Source organism: Streptopelia decaocto (assembly GCF_964273445.1).
Source record: "Streptopelia decaocto genome assembly, chromosome: Z".
Classification (NCBI taxonomy): Eukaryota; Metazoa; Chordata; class Aves; order Columbiformes; family Columbidae; genus Streptopelia; species Streptopelia decaocto.
In genome coordinates this window covers 23,903,803-23,923,616 of record NC_138657.1, presented here as the reverse complement: position 1 = coordinate 23,923,616, position 19,814 = coordinate 23,903,803, and the positions used below count along the sequence as shown (strand labels likewise).

General features: G+C 41.7%; 2 protein-coding genes and 1 long non-coding RNA gene across 5 annotated transcripts in view; 2 read left to right on the top strand and 1 right to left on the bottom strand.

Annotated features, from left to right (window-relative positions):
* Positions 1–3,622, top strand: part of RCL1 (RNA terminal phosphate cyclase like 1) — a 29,947-nt gene extending 26,325 nt beyond the window's left edge. Inside the window, exon 9 of the mRNA XM_082074834.1 lies at positions 2,174–3,622. Coding sequence (XP_081930960.1) covers positions 2,174–2,324 — 151 coding nt within the window. The 3' untranslated portion in view covers positions 2,325–3,622. The remainder of the gene's footprint in view (positions 1–2,173) is intronic.
* A 10,567-nt stretch (positions 3,623–14,189) lies between these two features.
* Positions 14,190–19,737, bottom strand: LOC309451210. Of its 2 annotated transcripts, none has more exons than XR_014186208.1 (4): positions 19,296–19,737; positions 18,303–18,418; positions 17,350–17,483; positions 14,190–15,329 (listed from the first exon to the last, which is right to left on the bottom strand). It is a non-coding gene; the product is annotated as an uncharacterized lncRNA (long non-coding RNA). The 2 variants fall into 2 exon arrangements; XR_014186209.1 differs by lacking the exon at positions 19,296–19,737 and adding an exon at positions 18,574–18,718.
* The window catches only part of JAK2 (Janus kinase 2), a 91,436-nt gene continuing 90,669 nt past the window's right edge, over positions 19,048–19,814 (top strand). For both annotated transcript variants that reach the window (XM_082074752.1, XM_082074756.1), the window contains exon 1: positions 19,048–19,186. The gene's annotated coding sequence lies outside the window, so the exon portion shown is untranslated. The remainder of the gene's footprint in view (positions 19,187–19,814) is intronic.

The window sequence follows — 19,814 nt, the reverse complement described above, 5'->3', positions numbered from 1 at the left end:
TGCAGCCTCCACTATTATTTGAGGTGAAAACCTTCACGCACGTGAGCCATGTCAGCCTCAAGCTAATACAAACCCACGTTCTGCTGTGCTTCTGTCACTTGTCCCTGCCGTTCCACATCTTTTTCTCCTGTTTCCAGGGCTCTTACCACTTGTGTTTCTACTGCAGCAAGACAAGAGCTGGCTTCTTGCTGCTCCCAAATTCTCCCCTGACATCCCCAGGCAGCCTCTCCTTAGTGCCGTTCCTGTGAGCCTTTCCCATGTACTTCTTGGGTTTTCTCACTCTGCCTTTATTCAAAATGGAGAAGAGGTACAGAAGCACCCTAGTCCATATATGTGCAAATATGGGTACGGACTGGACTGATCGCAGCAACATATCGCAGAGTTTGCTGATCAGCTTTTAGGCTTTTTCCCTGACCTCCGAGCTCTGTGCTGCCTCTGGCGTTTGTACAGTTTATTCTGTGCCCTCCTTGCCGTTCAGCACACTGCTCCTGCTGTTTTGGGCTTGGCCGCTTTCTTGTCATGCTGCCAAAGCTCTGGGAAAACACCCAGCTAAGGGGGAGGCTGGTACAGGGCTTGTTGCCTGTCAGCTTTACTGCAGCATTTGTGCCAGCATGTGCCCATTTTGCGCATTATAGCAGCAGCCAGAAACCTTTCAATTGGGGAGGCATGGAAGAAAAGGCACTTTTCAGTTCTTTCTTTCAACTGTTAATCCATTTGAGAGATGAGAGGTGTTGTCAGTGCTGAGGCTAGTTACCAGCCCAGGAAGGTGAGGTAGAAAGGTGTACATAGGGTGGGGATCCAGATGCCCATATTCACCCTGCAGAGGTATTCAGCTGACTGCCCGAGCTAACTCTTAGATCTTGCAAAGCACTGACCAGGGTAGGTAACAGCAGCCTCTCCTTGTCTGGCTCCTGCTGTTTCCCTCCTCTCCCCATGCACATACCCGAGCACAGCAGCAGCAACATGCCCAGCTGAAGTAGATAAGGCAGTTCTTTTTCCTGCAACTTTTGTGGTGCTTATTTGCACTTTCGATGAATAGAAGCTTCCAAGAGGCTTTCATAAGCTTAATGATACTGCAGTGAGGACAGTACTATCCTCTTGGTCTCCTGCTTCCCATATTCTGGGTACTTTCTCTTGATTTGGTTTAGTGATATAAGCATGATAAGCTTGCAGTTATGCTCTCAGCGTGCAGAGCAAAGGCTTTTTCCAGATTGCCAGCCAAACAAATGTGTGGACTGGATGTGCACATTCCTTTTCTTCAAAGGTTAAACTTAACCTAAGAAGGGCACATACCAATTGCTGCAGGAGATTAAACCTTAGGTCAAGACTGCAGACTTGCTTGTGGTCATGAGTGGAAGAGACCAGACTTCTGTCAGGAGCAATTGCCAATTTTTATATTTGTAGCCTTTTGGTGTAATTGCTTGTTCCCTGTTTTGGGGAAGCCAGTAGGAATGTTTTCTTGGGGCTGTTTTTTATTATTTTTTTATATTTTTCAGTAGTTTTTCCTGTGGCTTGCTCTCTGGTCAGTGTGTGTTTAGGAGCACTGTGTCTGTTTACTCTCTTTGTATCTTTCGTTCTAAAATGATGAGAACTTTTTTTTTTTTTTGAAAATGAGAAAATAGGAAGAATACTGAGTCTGAATGTTATTCTAACAAAACATTTTAACTAAGAAACAGACAAGTTAGCAATGCAAATCAAACATGTGCTTTAGGATCCAATGTCTCTAAAGTATGCATCCAAGGCCCACCTTTTGGCCATCCTTGTTTATCTTTTATTTCTGCTTTAAACATTGGGAGGTGGGGGAGGAGTACCACATGTTGGTGTGGGGTTCATATGTCCCTGATGGAGGGTCAGCAGCATGAATAAGTGACCTTGCCAGGCTGCATCTCATCTTTATATTGTTTTTTTCTGTTTCCCTCACCATTTTGTCTTGCTATGTTACCAGTTGTTCCTTCTCTGCTCATGCAGAGAGTGCAGTGGTTTCAGTAGCAATCAGTGGCCACTTCTACAACACAAGTCAGAACAATGTTTGGAGCCTGTAGGCTTGTTTCTTTGTACTAGGCAATATTTTCATGTTGTATTCACTGTCCACATTGCTGGAATCAGCATTAGTACATTCTGCTAATGAACCTTCTGTTTTGTTTCTTAAACTCTCTTGTTTTCTCTCCCTCAGAATTGAGTTTCTGCGACACCTGAGAAGCTTCTTCCAGATCATGTTTAAAATTGAAACAAAGACCCCTGAGGAAGAGCACATGGGCGGGGAAAAAGTCTTAATGACATGTGTTGGCATTGGATTTTCCAACCTTAGTAAAACTATACGATAAGAAATATCTGCAGACTTCTTGAAATGGGGTGACAGAAAATGCTGCAAGATCTGATAAAACCTGTCTCTCCCTGTGCTTATTCTGGCACAGGGAAACCAGTGATTCCAGTGCAGACGTACCCAAGCTTGCTGCATATAAACAGTAAAGCTGACTTGAGGCCATTTAGACCTGTGCTGTTTATAAATGCAATGCCAGTATTCTGTGCTGCATGGAATGGCTGGATGGAGTCTCAGCGGGCTTGGAACTCTTTGCACTGTTCTCCACTGCATGGGACACAAGTGCCTCTTATGTCATTGTGTCTTCAAGCCTTAATGCAGTGGGTGCCCTAGTTTTGCTGTCTACAGACTTCACTCTTAGCTTTTTCTAAAAGGTCTAGATAGAGAAGGAAAACAGGATTGATGAAAACAAATGATCACACAAACATTAGATTCTTGAGGTACTTGCAGAGACAATATTGGCATGGAAATAAAAGAAGTGTTACAATTTTTTGTTTATAGATTGCATGTGTCTAGAATCTGTCAAATGCTTCACTCCTGCTTACATTGACTAAATTACAGTTTCATGGGAAGAAAAAAATATCTCTTTTAATTTTCCTTAATTTTAGAATACTGTAGATCACAGCCTATACTGACTTGTTATAGCCTCCTCTGTAAAGATGGGCATGGGAGGAGAAACCTCCTTGACAGTTTTTGACTTATCACATATATTCTTTTTAGGTTTGTTTGGCATGCCACACACTGCAGTTCACAATTAGTTGTGAAAGGTAGCAAAAAAAGCTGTGTAGGCTTCAGAAGAGAAAAATATATTTGATTTATGCCATAACATTTTGTCCAGCTGCTCTCTTTTTGGAAGAGGGGATAATGGCATATGGGCACTACCCCAGTTTTTACTGCAATTTAAATATTTACACAAGAAAGGCTTTTGGTAAATTCCAGGCAAACCTGCTGAAGTTGATGCTGAACTCCTGACACAAGGAAAGAAATTTATACTTCAGACTACGCTGCATGTGTCTGGAGTAAATTAAAACCATGTCAAAAGCTGCTATATATATAGAGCAAGTACTAGTGACTGTGTTATAATGGTCTTACAAAGTTTATCTGATGTCACTGTAGAGTGGGCGTTACATCTGTGATATGAAAACTGTATATCAGACCCAAAAGTACTTTGACAAAATGTTAAGTATTTGATAAATGTTTTATTAACTATTGCAAGCTGTGTGAGTCATTTTTGTACTGTACTTTGTTCTTGTTGCAATCTGTCTAAACTTGTTTTGGAAAAATAAAGTATTTTTTCCTAAATGATGTTTTATTTCCCTTGGAGGAAAAAAAAAATAAAGGCAAACAAACAAAGCAAACAAAAAACCTATACCAAATGACTTTTTCAGAAGAACAGCTTTGGGAGTTGCCAGGGTGGGAGGGAAGGGAGAGGGCAAGTGCCTTCTTATTATTCACTAGTTTTTCAAAATTTGATTTGCAGCTGAGGAAGCCCTAAATAAAACAGTAAAATGAAATTTAAAAATATATATATATATATATAGTCAAATAATTTTAAGTTACATTAGGAAAAAAGTATGTGAGCAAGGAAGAATTTCTTACCTTGCTCTCCTCTGTCACCTATGGAATGACAAAGCTAGAAACTCTCCTTTAAAATAACACTTAAAGACCAGGAGCCATTGATTTTAAAAGCAAAATGTACAAGCTGAGGTTAATAGCCACTAGAATGAAAATAAGGAGCTTACACTAATTAAGGGTAAAACTTTGTAGCGCAGCTCAGATTTCCAAAGTTGGCCTAAGTAAAAATCTGTGTTGTCACAACTTTAAAAAAATCAAAAGCTTTATTTTTAAACTTTTAAAGCTCATGGCTTTGAAGCTGTGACAGAGCATTTTCCAAATGTTCCAGTTGCACCAAACATAGAAAGGGCAATGTGCTGCCCAGGTAGCGGATTCTTTAGCAGTAGAGTAATTATGTCATGAAATTACCCATGCTTAGCTAAACCTCAGTGTTAAAGTTAGACTGCTAACCCTTAGCCCTGCTGCAAATTGCACAGCTTTGCAGCACAGCCCTTGCTATGACTCAGAATTCCTTGTTGCTTTACAGAAAATAAAGTATATGAAAGGTGTATTTTTTTCCAGAACAACCAGTCTCTGGAGAAACAAACAATTCCAAAGGAGGTTTTAAATAAAAGCTTTCTTAAAATTGTTTGACCTTCACATTCTGTGAAAAGTGGTTGTTAGGAAATCCTGCAGATAAAAGCTGTTTATCTGATGTCACTGTAGAGCAGCGATTAACACCTATTTTGGTGTACTGATCCCGTGAGGAGTCAAATAGTTCAATTTTGGAGCTGGACAGAAGAAACTAATTTTTAGTGAAGACAATTCATTCTCTTCATAGTCACGGACTTTATGCTAAGGATGCTAGCTACTAGGAGATGCATCTTTTATCTCAGTCCATCCTGGAAGATTTAATAATCAGGTGACTTGAATTTGATTTGGTTAGCTACATATGAAAGATCCTGTACTCTTTGAGCTACCCATCAGCAATTTAATTAATCCATTTGGGTTAACAACTCTGATAATAGCCTTTTACTGTGACTGGAAACTTCTGCTTATAGAAAGCTTTAAGGCTGAAACATAAGGAGGTACAGATGTGGGAGAGGACTAGTTAACACAAGTGTTTGGTAATGTGTGTTTTTGTTGCAATGATTTAACAGGAGGAGAAGGTGAAGAACACACAGAGAAATGCTTTGAGGGAGAATTAATCGGAACACCTCATAAAATGGAGAATCTCTTCCTTTAAACTTGCCTAACAGCAAATGCTGCTGGTGTGGTGATGTGAAAAGTATTTGCAGAATGTGCCTTTACCTCTCACTTGCTTTCACTTTTGTAATATCTGTTGTCAAACTCTCTTCCATTTCTAACCTATGATGGTAACTTCACCTTCTGTGGTTACATCAGAAAATTGGTGTTAACTTGCTGCAGGACAGGTTCTGGAGTAGTAGAGATTGTGCTGAAGGTGAAATTGCCTCAGTCCAAGCCAGTACACTTCACTGAAGGCGTGTGGCTGGAAGCCAATGCAAGAACCGTCTGGGGAAGCACACAGAAGGTAAGTTAGTTGGGACAAACCAGTAAGTACATGTCTGTCTTGGGTAATGTTTTCAAAATGGTGATTATGTTACTTCAGAGTAGAGGTACTCTCTCTTTTCTTCCCCACAGGTGATATTATGAGTCAAATGGATTTTGTTTCAAGCCACTGAGGCATAATTGTGCTGCTTGCAGGCTCTGACATTCGCTTCCCCATTGTTCAATCATGCTTTTGAGACAGCAACAAGAGGAAAAAAGATTAATAAGAAAAGCACCGGCTTTCAGGAGGCATAATTTTGCCCGTGAGTTTCTTTCTTATTTTTTTATGTTGTATGGCCATCTCCACACTTCTAGTTTGTATGTCTAATGGAAGTGCATTTCTGTTTAGTCTAGATCCTCTGGGATACCAAGTAAGACATGCAACTGTGTCAGGGCAACTCTGAATAACAGAAAAAGGTGGAAGTGGCATCTTTTACAGTTACTGCTTAGCTCTTGGTAAGCTCCATCTTAAAAGATCGTTCTTGTGGGATATGTACAGTTTTGCTTGCGTCTGTTCTATGAGCAGCACTGACGAGCTGTGAAAAACACCTAATACCTGTTGTCAGTGAGAGGGGTAAAATGACAGAATGTCCTGCTGGAAGAGAGTGTGTGGGTTGAACTCTGTGGTGACAGCAATGCGTGTGTAATGGAAGTAAGTCATGCACTGCGTCAGAGCACTGCACTGTCCAAATAGCACTTGTGCTGCATAGAGTTAAGTTGTGACTTCGTTATAAGACAGAATTGTTAGGATGATTTATAGTATATCTGTAGCAATAGATGTTAGGTATGAGTGCTAATCTTGCTCCTGGAACAGTAAGATTGCTGTATATACACACAAAGAAGTGTGCTCAGATGTATATTACCTGTGTACTACAGAGTATAGAAACAGCTGTGTTTGGAGGTAGCAATAAGGAGACCCACAGAGAAAATGTTTTATTATAAAATGGTGTTGATCAAGGTTATATTAATAACTACAAGAAAACAATGGCCAAAAGCAACTTTTCACATTAGGGTGCACAGTGGCTGGGAGCCTGCCCCTGCTAGCAACCCCTCTGCACAGCTGTGCAGCTGTTCGGAGGGGACCTTTGTGCACACCAGGGGGAGACGGGTGTCTTTTGCACACCTGCCTCACGTTGCACGTCTGCAAGATACTCCACATTCACCCTGCTCTTCTGTGTATGGGTTTGGCCACACGTTCCCAGCAGCCTCCACTGTGCTGTTCGCACACCAAACATCCATCTCCTTCAACAGCGAGCCCATGCTGGAAATCTGTAGCGTCCTTGTGGAGACTGATCCATGTGACATTCCCAATGCTTAACTGTGGATGAGCTAATAGTGGTAAGGGCTTGGTTGCAGTGCTTATCACAGCATGCCAGTGACACATCCTGTTACACAAAATGCGACCGGCTCAGTGGAGCACCCGTGTTTGCAGGCTGCGCCGAAGATCACACCATTTGAAAGCAAATGTCTTACTCCTTACCTGGCTTCTAACATGCAACCACTCTGCTCCTTGAAAGCTACTTTCACCTTTTCCAATTCTAAACTGTCTCCATGGACAAGAAAAAAAGTTGCTCTAGCCAGAGATGAATATAGATATATTCTGTAAAATAAGACTGTGGTTCTGAATGTTCATCCCTCAGCACCTTTGGGGTAGACAATTCTCTTCAATGTATCTAGGAATGTAACTTTGATTAGGCATAAACACTATGGATCTGCAAGCTGTGTCTAGGTCAAAATATGCATGAGTTTTGTCTATTTATTATATTTATGATCATATTTTTTTTTAACATCACTGGGATGGGGGGAGGAAAAAAATTCCCTTATGGCTTGTTTTTGTGTCAGCATTCAGAAGGTGCCTGATTCAGTAAGGCTTCCTGAGGTATTTGTTTAAGTATGTGCATTTAGAACCAGATCTAGAGATTCAGAATGTGTCTGCTGGAAAGGGTTTCTATTGCATGGTGTTTCTGAGCGTTGAATGTGAAGATCACACAACAAGTAATGTTGTGTGTAATTCACACAACAATCTGTTATCCACTATTTTCACTTTGTTCTTTGTGACTTAAATAACGTATATAGTGTACTTTGCAAGAAAACATCCACAATAAACCAGGGCTAAATAAGACAGCCTAGAAAACATTATTCCTGTTTCTCTTGGAAATGTCTTTGTCAGATTGTTAATAAAAATACTGTTTCCTCATCCTTCACTATGAATGTGAGTGGCAAGTTTTCCCTTGCAACAGTGTCAAGATCTTGTTCTAGTCTTTTCTGGGTAATGACGTATTGACTTGAAGTGAAGAAGAGCTGATTTGAAAAGATCTGGCTTTTTCCACAGTATGTAGAACATCTTAGAAGAACAGGCTATTACACAACAGGCTTCTTAACAGCTTCTTACTAAACAAGAGGGGGGTGGCTAATCTAAAGCTACACCATCTGGGGCTGGCCTTGTCGCAGCATGAATGTGGCAGCTGCCTAAATAGCTTTTCTTCTAAATTTTCGAAGTACAAATAAAGAATGAACATCTCTTTCAGCTTGCACAGTTAAGTAAGCATTGTAAGCAGATGTTTTTTAAGACTTGAAATTTATGGTAAGAAGTGTTCATGAAAAGGTGTAACTAGAGCCAAGGAGATCGATATTACAGAATCCTATTACCCTTTGTTTCCCTCCCCAGCCCTACAGATTTATGCAGAAAAGAGCAATTTGGTCAGAAATTGCTGAATAGCTGTTGAGATGTAAGGAAAATACAGAAAAAGTATCCTCACTCACCTGACTGGAACATAGAAGAAAAACAACCATCCATGCGTTCATGGCATTTTCTTCACTGACCCAGCTTTCGAAGAAAAAGCTGCTGTGAGAGAACTGAAACTTCTGTTTTCATACCTTTTCAGATTTCAGTAAAATCCCTAACCGATTTCCTCTAACTTGTGTCTTCCCCAGGCAAGAACAATGCCATTAATGAAGGAACTATTTGAATTGTTTTTGCCAAGTTATAAATATAAATATTAAAAGGTGCATTGTTTGCATTCATGTAATGAAATTCTTGGCTTTATGGATTTTTATCCTCTGTTCCAGGCTGTGATTTGGAGGACTGCCTTTGTGCCTGTGGTACAGAAGAATGAAGTGACTCATTCGTATCCCCACAGAAAGCTGGACTAGAAAATATGAAGATCCACAGATTCTCAGGTCTGTGCAAGCATTTTATAGACTTTTAGACTCACAGAGCTATAGAACTGTTTAGATTGGAAAAGACCTTTAAGATCACCAAGTCCAAGTATTAACCTAACACTGCCAACTCCACCACTAAACCACGTCCCTACCATTTCCCTGACCTTATATGAGAGCTATAAGCATGTTGCGGCTCTACAAGCCCAAATCTCTCTGGCTTATTTCTCCTCTTTTTCTGTTTTGTTAACAGGATTTGTTTGGGTTACCTTGTCTACATTAGATTCTGGTAAAGACTTAACCTGCCCTTTTTATTTGAGAAATAATTCCTCCATGGTACATCCCTTTCTCTGCTCATCTGTTCTCCCTCCTCCTGTTAGCTCCATGGCCTTTTCTCCATCATACGAGCTGGAAAAATCACAGAATGTTAGGGATTGGAAGTGACCTCAAAAGATCATCTAGTCCAATCCCCCTGCTGGAGCAGGAACACCTAGATGAGGTTACACAGGAATATGTCCAGGCAGGTTTTCAATGTCTCCAGAGAAGGAGACTCCACAACCTCCCTGGGCAGCCTGTTCCAGTGCTCTGTCACCCTCACTGAGAAGAACTTTCTTCTCATATTTAAGTGGAACCTCTTGTGCTCCAGTTTGAACCCATTACCCCCTGTCCTACCACTGGTTGTCACCGAGAAGAGCCTGGCTCCATCCTTGTGACACTCGCCCTTTATATATTTGTAAACATTAATGAGGTCACCCCTCAGTCTCCTCTTCTCCAAATTAAAGAGACCCAGCTCCCTCAGACTTTCCTCATAAGGGAGATGCTCCACTCCATCATCTACGTGGCTCTGCGCTGGACTCTCTCCAGCAGTTCCCTGTCCTTGAACTGAGGGGCCCAGAACTGGACACAATATTCCAGATGTGGTCTCACCAGGGCGGAGTAGAGGGGAAGGAGAACCTCTCTCGACTTACTAACCACCCCCTTTCTAATACATCCCAGGATGCCACTGGCCTTCTGGGCCACAAGGGCACAGTGCTGGCTTATGGTCATGCCATAAACAGCCCCCACCAAGCTGCTGTGGGGTTCTGAGTTGCTCGATCATTTTCCTGGCATGTTTCCTGGCATGTACATGGATTTCTCTGCAGGCTGTCTCCCTGGCCACTCACCCAGACAACTTCCCTCTCTTTTGTCCAGTGGTCACTGACCTGCCTCACTGCAGGGACTTTCATTCGGGGTTTATAAAATGGAAAAGCGAATAGATGCATTTGAGTTCTTCTAACAAAATGTGCCCTAGTAGTCCCTGCTGTGGAAACAAAGCATTGTCCTCATCTCTTCCATCTCAGAGGTCTTCTTGAAGGCTTGCCATCTTCAACTCTGGGAGCTGAGGACCAAGAAGGGTTGCTAATTACAGAGAGTCTGACTTCCTGTATATTATTAGTACATTCTTCCTCTTCCAAGGGAAATGACAATTTTCAGAAGGGCCTCCAGTCTTCACCAGGAAATCTGAGACATGGTGTTTCCATTACACAGTTTTGTGAATTTGTTCTAGCATTTATTCACGTGCTGTTTAAGAACAAGTACTTATTTTACTTGGTCAGCTTTCAGCTCCTGGTTCTTGCAGCGCTAAAGAGCCCTGTGGGATCCAATATGTTTCTACCCCATGAATAATACATGAAAGACCTCAAAGGAAAGGATTTCTGCTTTGGGATTAGAAAGCATTAGCTGACACATGGAAGTATAGTAATGGTCTTCTAGCTGAATCCTCTGAGTTTTAAAGTGGAGCAAGGAAGCAAACTATTTACTAACACTCAAAATCAAAGTTTTTTGCTGCTCAATATTAGAATGTATACACAGCTTTAAGACAAGTGGTACATCATGCTATTAAACCAACAATGGGCATGTTCTTATAAAGTCCTGGGGCTATGGGTTGCGCAAGAGAAAACCTTGATATACAGCTCCACTTTTACAAAGCTGAAAGACTATTCTTCTAGGACCTCTGTTAAGGAAACAGACCTAGCGTTGTGTTTACTTAGCAATACTGTGGGTTTTTCTCTCACTAACCTTCCACTGGTGAAAGCCCTGACTGTGTTTCATGATATAAGGTGTCTACCACTGCTACTACAGAGGCTATTTCTAACATAAAGACAGCACTGGCTTAAGAGTAGGAGTTCTGAGGACTAGATACTACTTTTTAGCTCTTTGATTTTCAACGAAGCAGGATGGGGAATACAAACAGGAAAAAAGTGCAGACAAAGTCACAGGGACTCAAAAGCACACAATGGAAGAAACAAATATAATCGTGCTAGTGTTTCAATTATCTCTTTATATTTAAACTATAAAACTATTTTAAAATGTCATTCTTTTTCCCACTAGCATTTTATAGGTAATTAAAAAAAACCAACACAACCCTTGCCAGAGTACTTTTTCAGCACTAGCTTATATATAGCAAACCAAGAAATGCAGATCCTAAGGCTTTCAGTAGCTGTACCTCTCCCACCATTCTCATGCCAATCCACTCCTGCTGGTGTTACTACAGCTGCAATGAAATATTAAACTCGGCAAGCTGCGTGTGTGGCATGTTAGTTTCACTTTTGGGAGGAAGCAGAGAAGTGGCAATTCCAAGTAAAAGCAGCCTCCTTTGCAATCTTCTCAGCTTGCTTCCTCTGCCATTTACTGAATGGTAGCCCATCCTTAAATCAATAGAATATTTATTTCTGTTGCCTGCTGCAGCACCTCTTCTGCACAAACTGGTTCCCATTTTCACCATGTCTGCTGACCGAAAATATTTCCAGCTGGGCTTGCTGGTACCTCTCGGCTTTCCACCTCTGGTTGACTCAATTGTGTAGCAGCAGAGGAAGTGAGAGAGAAGACGTTCAAAACCGGGAGGGATGGACTCACATGTCTCATCTCGGAGGACCAGGGTTGCCCCCCAGCCCTAGCGGTGTCAAAGGTGGCACCAGGGATGCAGGACATTCTCCTGGCTTCTCTGGCCCTGGGAATGCCAGATGCAACAGTGCTTGATACTGGATATGGCATTCAGCAAAAAATAACAGAAAAAAGCTTTCCTCCATTTCTGTGGATGAGGACTAGTTCTCTTTCAAGCGATTAGGTAAACACTTCTAATTGTTTTGATCCTTCACATAAATCTACCTTGGCAATGGCATATTTTGCAGCTACTCTCTGCAAGGATCTAACTGAGTTAGCCACTGTTCCTGCCTCAGTGATATCTTTTATAACCCCATGGAAGGCAGGTTGGAAAGCTGGGTAGCTAGTGGCATATCTGTTTGCCTCAGGGAGAACTTCCACGCTTAATTTTGCGTGTTCACCTCATTGTGAGGGAACACTTGCTGGAACTGCTTATCTAAAAATCTTCCTCTCCCAGGAAGAGGAGTTAGTGGAGGATATTTCTAGATCCTGAAACACTCTCCCTGAGAGGTCCAATATGCAGTTTATTTCCATTACGCTACAAAAACTGGAATGAGGAACCGACATTTTTAAACGTAATAGTTGCTGGTTACCATTTTTTTGGAAATAGGAAATGAAAACAGCTGAATTTGATTTATTGTTTTAATTACAAAGAAGAGAACTAACTAATGTGACTTGAGTTCAGAAAAAAAGGAGGAGAAAAAGAAGAGCGACATAGGTTTGACGTTGTTTGTACCAACGTAATTCCGGAGCAACAGTGAAAGTTACTAGTTAATAAAAATTATGTAGAGTCTGACCCCAAAATTTATTAATTAAAGCAGTATTACCCAAGTGTTGGTCTGTGGGACAGACCTCTTTCTTTTTAAGAAGCCTTTCTTATCTCTTTTGCACAGATACCTGCAGGGTACCTTTTTGAATCCAGACAGAGAAATTTACTTCTTCAAGAAATCCTGGTGCTTCTGCTAGTTTTAACTGAAATTGGCCAAAAGATTAAAAAGCAAAAGAACTATGCCAAAGATACTTAATAATTTATTTTTAACCTAAAATGTTTTGGAGTTACAGTTTTACCAGTGTGCACATTTGATACCAATACAGATATCTAGATGTTTCCTGAAATAACTTACTTTTTTCAGAAATATTGATAAACATCTCATACTGACTCTCATTTGAGCAACAATCACTTAGCACTTCTGAAATATCAGCATGATGCATATTTTTATAATTTTATTTCAAACTGAAATATGTTTCTGATTTTAAATTAAACTCTGCTCATTTTTTTCCCAGGACTGTGAATCAACACACAGTGTACTCTTACTTTGTATTATCAACCAGAAGCAAAACTGAATGGAAACAAAAGTGAAACTCAGTGTCTTTGCTTCTCTGTCTAATACTAAGATGTGAATAATAAGTGGAAAAAATAACAACAAATGGAATGTTTCACTTTGAATTTACTGTAAGCAATTTAAAGACTTTTTCTGAAAGTTTCTTCTTAATGTATTTCTGTGTTTATTATGGGTTCTTGCTCTTCAAGGTTTCTGGTGATTGATATGAATAGAGTAGGCAGTTTGAAAAATGTACTAGATAAACTTGGTTCAGGTTTATGACATTAACTTCCCTATTGCATTCAGGTAGCCTAGCAATTGTATCTTAGTCATACATAAAAATTAAAAAAAATTGAAAAATATTACTATGGTTGAGCTCACCAGTGTAAGCAACATTTCAACAGTTGACCTTCAAGAGACTTAGTTATCCTGTTTTCTATTGTATTTTGTCCTGTTAGTTTCCAGCGGTATCACACTCGCATCCTGTGACACTGGCAAAAGCAGATTAAATTACATTAACAGATTGAATAATAAAAAAAAACCCCTAACAGGATAAGAAATTACTGACTGAAATGAATTTATATAAACATTAACTTTTGAAGCTTCCTGACTTTCACAGATAAGTCCTGCCAAACAAGTTCAGGAAGGCTAACTTTCCGTAATAATGCAAAGCTGATAGAGGCGCAGTTCATTCCATTTAAAATCAGATTTCATTAATCAATATATATTTAACTTCTAGAAACCTTAATTTGAAAAATCCCTAACATAGGTTTCCATCTAAACATCCACAGGTATCTTGAAACATAAGAAAAAAAATCTAATACATGTAGAAGTGTAAAAATATTCATTTCAAATAATAGATGTTTGCCACAATCTGATGCCAGGCCCACCCAATTAATTATGCAGAACTGAACACTGCATAGGATGAATTCCCAGCGAAGGTATTTACATGAACCTGGGGTGGAAACTTTTAAAGTTTGGGTTAGAGTACTTCTGGTAAATTTTTGAGTCCAGCTAAATGTTTGGAAACTCCAAAGCTGAAAGCAGCAATATTAGTTTGAGTATATGAGGGAAGTGGGCTATTTCCCATGTTTGACTCATTTAACAAAGGCTGAGGTGATTTTGCTTAGATTTTTCTGAAGAAAAATACACAAACCCTTGCTCCTCCAAAATCTGTTCCAAGAGGTATGCCAGTTAGTCAAGTTCCCTACTCTGAAGGCATTTTCAAATACTTTTTGGTGGGGAGTTATAATCTGTTTTCCTAGGTAGACACAGGAAGACACAATTTTAGCTCCTCTTTATTATGAATATAAATACATTCAGTCTGTATAACGGTATAAATAAAACATATATGAAATCACGTATCATTGTGTTTGGGCACCAGTTAAACACAGAGGACATCCTGCTATAAAGATGAAATAGACTTGGAATAAAACACAAGAAAATAAAACAAAACGTATGCAACCAAAATTTGATTAGGAAATAAAGTGTAACTCAATGGAAACCTATATGATGGATTCCAGAAACATCTGTATTGCAGTCACTAGGACTTCTGACTGCAGAGCCACTGGCAAACACCGCGAGCAAAGGTTTGTAGTATCTGCACTTCAACGTTCTCCTTCAACTCAGGTTGCAGTTTTATTAATTTTGGTTTGTTTCATTCTGTTAGCAGGTTTTGTTACAGGAAAACCTCAGGTTTTTCTTACTAACTCTTCCTCAGTGGATGGTACTAACATCCATATCTGTTTACTCTGACACTAAGCAAAAAGCTCTGAAAGTTATGGTGTGACAGTAAATTTGTGGTTCCCTGTAATGCCATTTATACCAAGCCATTTCCCATCAGTGGACTGCATTTCAAAATATATTTTCAAGGAGTTCTACAGTTAAGACAATTGCTTGCACTCACTTGCCTTCCTGCTTTTTCCAGCTACATAACCCTTGGCTGCATGCTAGGTTTTCCTTGATAATAGGAGAAAGGCACGTGCTCCTTAAAAGGAAATCCCCTGCTGCTGCTCAGTTGTGACTCAACTAACTTGGCAAGAAACTAATTTACTCCATCTCCAGATCAGATCCACACCAACCTGTGCTAAGCCACATAGATGAGAAGGTTCAAAGGCTTGGAACATTTAACAGAGCCATGGCCAGTGCAGAGGTTAGTGTGGGCATTGCTGTTCACGAGGCAATCAGCTTCATTAAAGAGTAAATTAAAAAAAATTACTTCAACTTTCTCTATTTGCAGAAAGCCTATCAGAAACTACTGAAACCAACAAAACCAGAACAACTCAATTTGAAAGATACAGATGAAAATCGGATGCACTACATGTGGTCCATTTGTGTATATGCTACCAATATAAGTAAGCACTACAGTAATACCGGGAGCACTCTTCCCAGTCATGGTAGGCTGGATAAAGTGGACTTCTTCACTGTCTTCTTGCATTGCTTGAAGGGAAGCTGAGAAAACTGCTGGAAGCCCCTGGAGAATGCTGTGGAAAGGAAATCAGCAGCTACAGATACAAAGGAGGGGGGAACATTGACTGACTTTATTCCCCTCTGTTTCATAGAAGTCCTTATACTGCGTCACTCACTGTAGTGTCTGAGTACTTTTCAGTTGCTCAGCAATTGAACTAATGCTTGTTCTTGCAGGTTGTTTTATTATTATTTTTTTAATTTTATTTTTTTCCTCTGAGATTGTCGTATCATGCAGCATTTTGTACCTCATCAAGAAAACAGGGTGTACTTAGAGAAGGTAGCATCAAAGAAACGCATCTTCTGCCAGGAGCAGTGTTTTGGATGGAATTTAGTGTTTGGGGATTCTTAGGAATCTGCTCCAAAAGCAGCCTCTGCAGAAATGGATGGTAGTTTTTTTTTTAGCTGCTCTCTACTGTCTCTGAGAGGAACAGTTATCAGGTCTAGAAGAGGACACACACCTTTGGGACCATCAAAGCCAGGAGATGGCTTTTTTTCCTAGTTTTGTTTGTTTGTTTTTTCCAAAGTGGATGAATTGGAAGTCTGTCCTGTCTGGAGCTGCATCATATGCAAACCTGTATTTACAGGTGTCTGGCCACTCTTTTCTCCTCCAGGAAAGTGATACTCACTTATATCGCTCAAGGAAATAGGTTTCAGAGAATGACTATAAATAATGAAAAGGTTTCAAGAGTGTTCTTTGTGCCATAAAAAAACATGTGTTTTTAACAAAAATATGCTTTTCTCTAAGGCTGGGCCTACACAAAGGAGAAAAACTATTATAACATATGTCCTTAGCTTTAAACATTAAGAATTTTACATCCTGCTCCAAAAGTAGTAGGAAAAGTGAAATACATGCAGGCAATTTGACTTCATAGATTTTACTTAAAAAGTAACTCCCTTGGACTTGTCTGAATTCATGAAGGTCTTGCAAATAATTCCCCCATCCTGACTACAGAATGCACTTCGATTTTAATTTCAGCTGAAAAGGACAAATCTAAATCCAACTATGAGAATTTTTGAAATAACCACAACAAAACTGCTTCTATCATTTTTAGCTGTTTGAATATGAAAATGAAAAAAAACACAACTATTTCCTGGTCTGTATGCTAATCTCAGAATTTGGAACACGTAAGTAATCAGGAAAGAAAAACTAAGCCTCTTGCACAGATGGAAAGTTTTGTAACTTGCTTGGAAAAGAAAACTAAACTCTGAAGGGAAGTTGTTACAATAGTTGTAAAAAATCATATTTTGTGTATAATTAGTGGTATTTTTGTCCATTATTAGGGGGTATGCTTACTAAATTTAGTGGTTTACATCCTTATTTAATTTAGGCCTGTGTTACTACACCCTACATATATATGTGTTTGACATGGTGTGAAAATGTGAAATGTAAAAAGGATGTAGGTACATGAAGAATAAGTTCCCATGTGTCAGCAGCTGACACTTCTACCCAAGTGTATTGCAAACTCTTGGAGACCTTATGGTCATTTGGCAAAGAAAAAGGAATGGGAGATGCATAAATGGTAATAAGAAGCAAACCTGAGATGCTGACAGTTTTGGGGCACAGATGCCTTTGAAAGGACTAGTTAAAAACTAATCAAGTAGCAGGAACACTGTTGAAAATAATGAACAACCCTAAGCAGACTAGTAAAAAAGGGTATTTCATAGGGCAATAGTGTTTCTTGCTATACAAATTGTTTAATTATAATAGAAGACAAACAAAAGTAAAAATGGTCTCATTAGACAAGCTGTAATGTTTTGAGTCCTAACTAAGACTGGACTTTCACAAGCTCATCAACTGATGGTGTGCTTTATCACTCAAGAGTTTGGCAAGTTTTGAAGGTCCAACTAAACCTGACCCTGACAAAATGTTGAAAGTTAATTATACAAGGAATTCTCATCTATTTCAGTGGAATTCTTTGTATAACATTTGCAGGGTTCTGCTCACAGAGATCTTGATGAGCAGAGTCTTAACTTCGCAGTGAGCACAAATAACATAATATACTACTCTCCCCCTCTTTTAAGTGGTCTGGATACCTGTGGTATATTAGGTGATTAGATTTTGGAGGCATCAGATTATTTTTATTTTGTAGTTTTTTCCTTTTTCCTGTTCGTGAGAGGTTTTCAGTGTCACTGCAGTATATGCTTATGTGAATTTTCCACATTGCAGCCTGGAAAGAAACATTAAAAATGAAAGGTAAATCATTAGAGGATGTAATACCACAGAAACTTTCAATGAGATCAGAGGGTTGATACACTAGAAGAAAACGTTCTATAATTGACTTTATTTCAGAATCACCAGGGATCCTTCAAACTGCATGTTCAAGGAACCAAATACACTAAGTAATCAATGTGCACACTAAGTTAAATTCTAGTTCTGAATTGGCCTAGATTTCATTTTCTATCAGATGATAGGCCATGGTTATACCTTTTCTTCTGTACAAAGAGAAAAAAACCCACATGTAACACTGGAGAAATTGCAGTGATAAGCTTGTCCTTAAAGAATTATATTTTATTTGACAGTACAAAATTGTTAGCTGACGGTTAACAGCTTGCGTTGAAATCAGTGAAACTTACAAGCATGAGTCTGCTGGCAGTTTTAAGACTCATTATCCATCACACTTACACAGCTTGTTAGTCCTTCCCTGTCCCAGCTTCTGTTCTTTGTCTCTGGGACAGACTCCACAGTACCTATTTGTAGGTCAAGTCCTCTGGCTCTGGTGTTCTTTACTTAGATTGATCATCTGTGAGAGACAACCTCATTCCAGAGCTTTCAAATGAAGCATGTTTACTCACACAGACAAGAAAATAAGCAAGAAGTTGCAAAAAAGCGTACAAGGTTAAAATTGTGCGATAAATCCTAGGAGCGAGCACAGAACTAGCACAAACATGCACTGCTCCAAAAAACCCATGCATTTTTCCTTTGGCCCAAGTAACACACACACTACTGTGAAGCGAGACCACAGCAAGGATGCACTGCTTTTGTTTACCACGGCTTAACAAGGCGAGGTCTGTCCCTCAAACTGGCGCTTGCTGGTCCAAGGCCCTTTGCCTCACTTCAGCTTCCACCTCACAGCGGCTCCCGCTGCCCAGGGCAGACAGAAACCTGCGGGAGACAAGCAGCCCTTGTTCCCGAAAGGACGGGGGGGCGGGAACACCGCGGAAAGCAGCACCCGCTCGCACGGGCCAAGTTAACTCTTCCCGCGCTTGCAGCCCCTGGTCCCCTCTCTGAGGCCCCCGGCCCAGCTGCTCTGTGCTTGCCCTGCGAGCGCTGCGCTGCAGGCAGCCGACGGGGCTGAAAACCGGCCCTCACGACGGTTTCCCTGGGGCGAGCGACATCCCGCCCAGGAGCGGCGGTGCGCGGGGCCGAGGGGCGACCACTCCCGCCCGAGAGCCGCTCCGACCGGCACGGCGACTCCCCTCAGCCTGCGGGGCAACGCGCCCGCCGCGCGTCGCCTAGCAGTTACGTGATGACGCAACGGCGGGAGCCTCGCGGCTCGCGTCCCGCCCAGCGAGAGGGCGGGGCGGAGGCAGCGGGCAGAGCGCGGTGAGGGCGCCGCCGCCGCCGTGTCCCGCGGTGCCGTGCATGGAGAGGAGCGGCCGCCGAGGGGGAGCTGCCTGCGCGCCCCGCTCCGCACAGCTGTGCCCAGCCCAGCCCAGCCCTGCCCTGCCCAGCCGCCGCGGGGTGAGTGGGGCCAGCGCCACCCCGCGGCCGTTGCCCGCAGCGGACGGGGGGGTGAGTAGGCGGGGAGGTGGGTGGCCGGGGTGGCGGTCACGCCTCAGCGTGTCCCGCGTCCTGTCCCGCAGCTGGGCAGCTGCGCCGGGCGGCCCGAGAGCCGCGTGTGGAGGCTGCGCTGCCTGGACCTCACGGCCTGTGAGTGCGAGGGGCCGGGGGTGCGCGGCGTGGCGGGCGCTGGGCAGCGGGGCCGGGCGGAGGCCGGCGGGCAGCGCTCGGCGGGACAGCCGCGCTCTGTAGGCCGTACCTGGGAAGGGAGCGGCGCGGAGGGGCTGTCGTTCGGCACGAGTGGCTCTTGTCTGGCGGCGGTGTGCGGGTCACCGCTGCGTCCCCCGCGGCGAGCACGGTGCCTCCGGGAGGCTGGGCGGGCCGGGGGGCAGCTGGAGCCCGCTGCGGGCAGCCGTGCTCCGCGGAGCTGCCGTGCGGTGTTTTGCTGCAGAACTTCCTCGAGAATACTTGAGCCGTTAAAAAAAAAAAAAAAATCAAACGTCTCTTTGCAGAAGGAGGGCAAACTGTCATAGAAGCGTCTGTGGTTTTCTCTATACGTCTGTGCTGAATTTGCTTCTGGCTGGGGAAATGTTCCATTAGATGTGGGTTATGAATTAGTGAATTTATTTTTTTTTTTTTACCCAAGAGAATATATATATATATTTTTTAGAAAGGAATTGTGGAGAAAACTTTTTTTTTCTTGTGCAGCTGAAGTCTAATTAGAACCTAATTGGCAGTGTCTTCAAATTTCCCCTTCTCACCTCTGTAATCTGTAACA